This window comes from Engystomops pustulosus, chromosome 4, assembly GCF_040894005.1.
Source record: "Engystomops pustulosus chromosome 4, aEngPut4.maternal, whole genome shotgun sequence".
Classification (NCBI taxonomy): Eukaryota; Metazoa; Chordata; class Amphibia; order Anura; family Leptodactylidae; genus Engystomops; species Engystomops pustulosus.
In genome coordinates, this window is record NC_092414.1 from 178,432,578 (window position 1) to 178,439,812 (window position 7,235).

The window sequence follows — 7,235 nt, forward strand, 5'->3', positions numbered from 1 at the left end:
ATGCGGGGGTCCCGTCCTGTGTATACTAGGGACATCCCCTGAGTGTTGCTCCAGTTTGCCAGTTTGGGGTTGGCTGCACATTTGCCTGCATAGCTGGAGCATAGAGTGGCAAGGATATTGCTTTGATCGCCTGATCATTTTTTCTCTCTCGTATACTTCCCCTACCTAACTGTTCATCCTCTCCACCCTTATTGTTCACTCAGTCAACCATTGTTGTTATACCCCCATGATCTTTTGTGACCCTAAACACCTTTTTTTTTTTTTCCTTCATCAACCCCTTTTAGCATTACAACACCTCCCTCTTGGCGGCGGCTGCAGCTGCTGCGTCTGAGGAACCTGACCTTCTTCATTCGTCACGTTTTTTCCCGTACGCCACCTCCCAACTCTTCTTGGACCAGCTCAGTGCCGGGGCGAGCGCCTCCCTCCCCGCAACCAATGGAAGCAACAGCGGCAGTAACAGCAGTTTGGTCTCATCGAACAGCCTGCGCGAGAGCCACAGTGCGGCCAGCAGGGGACCAGCAGACAGCTCTTCTCTCTACGGCATAATCCCAGATGTTATCTCCTTGGACTGATCCACAGATGAGCACACTCGGGGGCGGATGTAACCCGACTCCCCTCCGTTTGTCGCCCAATTCCTTTATTTTATTTTTTCTTTTTTTTAAAGGAAAGGTTTAACAAAACACAAAAAATAGACATGTACAGAGAACAGAACTATATTTTCAGTTTTACTTTTGTATATAAACCGAAAACTTATTCCCCCTCCACCCTAACAGAGACTGAGTTATGGACCCACCTTTTCCCTTGCACTTGCTTCTTTTTCTATTTTCTCCAATTTTTTTTTTGTGTTTTCCAACTGGATGCTGGAGACTGACTCTTGTTCTGGAGCCCTCCTCCTCCGTGTTGCTTTATCCTTGTATTATCTGGCTACACCACATAACCCATTTTCGACCCATATAAATCAGACGGCGTATTGGTTGGATTGTCCGTGTACGAGGCCGGCGCTCATCCAATTCTGGATCTCCATTTCTGCAGTGATCACTTGTTTAAGTTTCTTTTTTTTCCCCCCGCACATGTATCTTGTATTTATTGGATCTTGTCAAAGTCTTTAGCAGTACAAATGAGAATCCTTAACATGGCCTTTCTTCCAGGCAAGGACTCGGGAGTGGAGGGAAAAGTCATCTTATTGGTGTTTGCTGCCAAATGAACACTGCAAAACAAAGCACTTCTGTTCCCAGAGGCATCGGAAGGCTCTAAGTTACACTTCTCTAAATTTTAAGCTATCCATCTAAAGAGAGAGGGAGGGGGGGGGGGAAATCAAAGTCTATTTCTTGGTATGAGCAGCTGGCATTTGATCACTAAACCTGAACATTGATGACGTTGCTTGTCCCGCTACCATTGTTGCATTAGTCTCTTAGCAGGTCCAGCATTGCAGGCGGTGCTCACATAAAACGCGCTTTGGATTATATGTTAAATGGATGGAAAGAGATGAGAGTCCCTGCTCCAGAAGAATGGTGGCGTGCATCTGTATGCTATGCTCCCGGCGGGCACTAAGGATACAGGCGCACACTACTCGGAGCACCTATGTTCAGAGACTACTCTTATTTCTACTGTTTTTAGTTATGTCAGCGATTTATGTCTATTACCTGAATAGAATGACATCTCCCTGTACGGTCGGGGCTCACAGGGTGCTGCAGTTGTGCGATGTGAATCCAGACAAATGAGCGTCTGCCGATTATGATTCCTAATGACAAAAATGGGCCGTGTCTGATGTTGCATTTGAAACCCTTTGAGGTAAATGGGACTCGGCTGCAATACCAGACTTGTACCCTCTGCAAAGGAGAGGAAGAGCAGACCTTTTTCTCTAATCGCATACCACTAAAGTAAAGTGGGCAGATTTCCTTCAGCTTGGGGCAAGTCCTGGTTTGTATTGATCGGACAATTCATTTGTTCACCAGTTATAATATCTACGAAATTAACATTTTACAGGCCGAGTTATAGTCCGGAGCTGAACTCTCAATTCTGCTTGTTGCCATTTGGAATTGGTTGACAGGCTGGTTTTGGTTGCAGTGACAGCCTAAAGCTTATAGGAACTCCCATGGGGCAGTTTCTATAATTATTTCAAAATTATGTAGTGACTGCATTAAAAACTAGACTTCAGATCTGGTACGGAGCCAGCGAAGAATCCTGAGAGTTCTCCTCTGGTCTATATAATACAGGCTGTCACTTGAATCCTGGCGAGACCATTTTTGCCTTGTTAAACACTTATTTTTCTTCGGCCTGAGCTGATGTAATGCCCCGTTGTAAGATCAGTGTAGCTGTAAAGGGAACCTTCTTTCTGGATTCTCCCCTTCCTCTTTGGGGTCTTGTCGGGAGGTTGCTGGTCGGCAGAGGTGCTGGTGGGTGGTGATGTACTGCAGCAGAGCACGGCTCGCCAAATTCTCCTCCTTCATGACTTTGCAAAACATATTTGCATATCCCTACAATATAGCAATAAAAAGGGACAGTATCCAGTGCTTTTTCTTTTCTTGTTTTACCTCTACGGGTATGAAAACTGCCCTGAAAACCACTGCAAAACAATGCCCCCGTACTGGTGGCAAATAGAAGCAGGACTAGGGGGGTACTTCCTAAACTGCTCATTTGTAAGAAAGGATTTTTAGTTTTAGCATATATTTTGCTATAAATCTATCATTTCTGCTCCCAAGGTGCCCGTGCAGCGTATCGGAGGGGGTTGTAGTTATACTGACTGTTCTGTGTTTGTTTTGGGTTTCGTTACCCAATCTGGAGGTTCTGAGGCCATGCAACTTTATTTTTATGTTAAAAAAGGGTATGGTCAGCTGTTATCTGTGAGTGAGGAGATAGAAGTCTCTGGTCACTCATGGGGTTTGTGTTATGCTTGTAATAATGCAGAATGCTGATGGTTTATTTTCTACCCCCCCCCCCCCCCCCAACTAATGGCTTATCTGTGCATAGAAGACTATATGCATTTCTAACATGGAAGGTTCTTGACAAAATTTGTGAATCCCTTTAAGACGGGATTACATTTTCTGCTTTGTTTGTCTTTTGGGGATTTGGTGGCCCTGGGAGCAGTGGTTTAGTTTAGCCTTTTATCTGCGTGTGACATCCTCATCCGCCACGACTGCCGAGTCTTTTATTTTTTTGCACTTCCCTAAATCTTTCCAATCACTCCAGAATAATAAATGATCATGTGGACAATTGGCAGCCAATATGTATCCTGGACTGTACTCCCATCATCATATAGGACAATGATGATGGGAGTCTCTGCCGCTATGGTGAGGCAGTCTTGAGGAATGGCAGGGGTCACTAATATAAGTTAAAGGGAAAGGGTTCATTCCATGAAATTGAGCCTTCATATACCTGTGTGAATAGGACCTAAGGGCCAGTTCAGGCGGAGGTGTCCGGTCCTAGTATCGTGTTGCGTAGTTCATTGATGAAATTGATGTCTGAATTGTCCCTAATGCAGAATAACCTGTGGAACATCTATGAATCATGACACAATGTAGCGGATGTTTGATTTGTTCTGTTGCATATATGCCAGAGTAACAGTATTACATGGAGGAGAATAGAGGGATAGGCCGGGCCCAAGGATCACACTGGATACACACCTAAAAGTAAGGATTGAGAATGTCATGCTAGCACTTCTCATGAAGCCCCATACACTAAGTCCAGCAAACTTGCCATAAAAGTCTCAGATTGCCCCCTATAGGAGTTATATAGAATTACAAATGTTACCCCTAGACCTGAGTGTATCACATGGGTGGAGGAGTGGTGGCAGGGCGGCTGTCATTTCAGTCACGAGACAACGGTGGTAGAGACTGTGAAGGAGACGTAGGATCAGAGAGACTATCAGTATAATGCTCACTGGCTCCCTCTAGTGGTAGAGTGAAGATGCTGCAGGTTGAGCAACTGGCAAAAAAAAAACAGACCTTTTTGTTTCTGTTCCACTTTGTAAAGTCTGTATTAGTGATTTCTCATGTGACGGGGTTCCTAGCCATCCCGGAGGTCATGAATGGCGCTGTGCAGCGGATCTACAAGGAGATGTGCTCTGTTTTTCATTTTTTTTTTTTTCTTTTTTTAAATTTTCTTTTTAATGTTTTTCCCAGCTTTTGTTATCATAGGGGGAGGGGGTGGATGTGGTCCTGCCGCTCACCTGTAGGCGGCAGAATGGGCAGGAGCTGATGTACAGAACACCAGAACTTTGTCACTGGTTTCCACCATCCAATTCCTGTAACTCATTGCCTTAAAATTGTGTTGCTATGGCATGCCAGACCAGCTGAAAGGCTTTTAACCATGTATAATAGGCCAATGTCAGTTTGTATAAAGTACCAAGTGAAGATATTTATTACTTGCATTGGAAAATTGTTTACCTATTGAATGTTATCTGTTTCTGTAGAAGTCTTTAGATGTAATAAAAGCATTCTGATGTCTTCTTGTGACACGCGCCTGTTCACCTCATTGTGTACACATAAATCGACCCATGGAAGTTTTTTCCTTTTTTTTTTTTTATTTTTTTTTTATTTTTCAATTTACAATAAATAATCTACCATCTAAATCATCATGATAAACCAGGGACACTTACTCATAGATCCAGGCACTGTGACTGTGGTAATCTTTTATGTGTTATCCATGGCCTCCTTCCTTCTAAAAAAATCAACTTTTTAAATTATGTTAATGAGACATTACCAGGACAGATTTACACTGTGCAGGATACCGCCTTCCTCCCCCACTGTATGATGTTATAATCAGGAGAAGTGCTGAGAGGGAGACAGTATAACAGTCCGTGAAGCTGCAGCATAGACGGCTTCTGGTAATGAGCCCCCTCACCAGAGCCAATTAAGCTAATTAGCTTGAATGAAAGTTGATTTTAGAAGGAAGGAGGGCATGGATAACAGATATAAGATTTCCACAGTCTCGGTGCCTGGATCTATGGGTAAGTGTCCCTGGTTTATCATGATGGGTTTTTGATGGTAGATTTCCAGTAAAGCGTAAAAGAAAGCAAAGAACATTATTATAGAGCAAAAAAAAATAAAAAATCACACCTACAAAATGCAAACCCAAAGGTAAAAGATTTGCCTATTGAACCGGTGATTGAGACTTTCAAATCCGCTTTCGGGAGAATAGACAAAAACTTCACCATAGACTAAAGGAAGGCAACGGGAGGGGCAGAGCTGATGGGACCAAATGGGTAAGTCTCCTCTCATCTTAAAGCCTGACAACCCCTTTTAGGAGAAACTCCAAGGCGCCATGTTTTTGGCTGTGTGCTAACTTTCTATGGCAGTGGCCTCATATACTCTCAGTGGTTTTCAGGGCCCCCCATGTGTAAGCCAAGTGCATGAGCCACAATGTACAAATCAAGTCCTTTTTTACAGTCTTGGTTATTTTTTTTTTTCAAATTTTACGTGTAGGGGGAACACATCTGCATGACTTTTTCCAGATTTATTCACCTTGATGCTAATGTATTATGCTGCTAATTTTCTTCAACAGACCAAGGCATAACTACAACCGTCGCGACCAGTGCCACTATGGGGCCCTTGGGAGCTGAGGGGCCCACTGTCCAGCACAGAACAGCCTGACACTAGTTAGCGGCAGGACCCAGTCTTCTGTGGTGATGTAGCTGCTGTCTGAAAGCTCCAGTGCAAAAAATGATCTCCCCCTCTGTTTTGTAGGAGAGATCATTATTTTGTCCAGCATCGTTGGGATGCTACTTCCTGCTGAGTCAGCTACTACATGGTAGTGATCGGAAGTCCAGCTCCCAATTAAAGGTCTAATAGTGAGCCTCAGTCCAGCTAGTCATCCAGTTCTAAACCACTTTTAACTCGATTTTATCGGGTTAAACCCACCACGAATTGGCTCACCTCATCCCCTTTTAAAAGAGGCGGCTCTTGTCATTCATGTGAAAGAAGCGGCTCATTCGCTACTACATGGATGGAAGGGACCAGGAAGGAGGAGGGAAAACGTGTGCCTAAAAAACAGAGTAACTCCACATCAGGTTAGTGGCTGTACAGTATGTTGGAAGGGGGCTGCCAACCTGCACATCATGTTTACTCAGCACATAGCCCCTGCCACCAGCATCACCCACTTCTATGCCACTTCCTGTATTCCCTTATCACTATGCACCCACTGTGTCCGCTTCCGTCTGCTCTGCCCCTCTTATCCCTAAAAGTCTATTCTAACTGCACCCCTGGCAACAAAATGTGTGAAATTGGCAACGTGGCCATTGTATGAGACGGAGGGAATTGGGTGCATGTTATAGTTACATTGCTCACAAATTATAATGTGAAATCATCTAAACTTTTGAATGTTTTTTTTTTTTTTATTTACAAATTAAAACAATCCTTTAAATATACACATTTTTAGTATCTAAACTGCATGAGATCATGGAACGCTGTACAGTTCAATCACTGAATATCTAACTGTGATTCAAGTGGTGAACATCTCTCTTTGCATGGAAAATTGAAAGTATTTACAAAAAATTCTGGAATATGTTAAAATTTTAAGTTCCTGTTGTTCCACCTAGAAATGTATGTATTAACTGACAGCTAGGAGGTACCATTCCCCTCAGTCAAATCTGAGTGGCCATTGGAGGGGCCTATCCACAACTCAAACACCCAGTAGTCATTTCCAAAATCCCTGTCAGGAATAGGAAGAAATTGGAAAGTAGAATGATTCTTCAAAAATGTCCATAGCAGATCCCTATCAGCTGCTAGTTTGGGTCATTAGTCCTGGGATTACGTTGGAATTGATGGGTAAGGCCCAGTACACACCTGTGTTCGGACAACTGCTGTTAGATTCCTTCAGAAGAATAACTGATACATTAAAGGGAACCTGTCATCAGAAATTGGCCTAACAAACCACTGGCAGTATGTTGTCAAGCAGCCTCTAGATGTTTCTTTCATGCACTGGTGTGGTGGCATCATCCAGAAAAATCAACTTTGAATTGAGATGTAAATTGGTTGTATGAAGTCAAGGAGGTGGAGGGTTTAACACAAGTCAAGCTCTCCCTGCCTTAAAATGCCCCCTTTCAATGTAATAGATGGTCCTGTGTCCAGAGACGACATTGATCAGATCTCCTGAAGTCCAGTGCACAATGTCAATCACATGCGAGGAGGCATTCAGAGGCAGGGAGAGCTTGACTTCAGTGTTAAACTCTCCGCCTCCCTGACTTTATACATCTAACTTACATCTCACTTCAAAGTTGATTTTTTGGATGATGCCAC

The 7,235-nt window shown here is 43.5% G+C and overlaps 1 protein-coding gene across 4 annotated transcripts in view; it reads left to right on the top strand.

Moving 5' to 3' along the window:
• PIAS1 (protein inhibitor of activated STAT 1) overlaps positions 1 to 1,306 on the top strand; it is a 35,455-nt gene extending 34,149 nt beyond the window's left edge. For all 4 annotated transcript variants that reach the window (XM_072148719.1, XM_072148723.1, XM_072148722.1 and 1 more), the window contains exon 14: positions 285 to 1,306. In XM_072148719.1, coding sequence (XP_072004820.1) covers positions 285 to 572 — 288 coding nt within the window. In that variant the 3' untranslated portion in view covers positions 573 to 1,306. The remainder of the gene's footprint in view (positions 1 to 284) is intronic.
• The last annotated feature ends 5,929 nt before the right edge of the window (positions 1,307 to 7,235 follow it).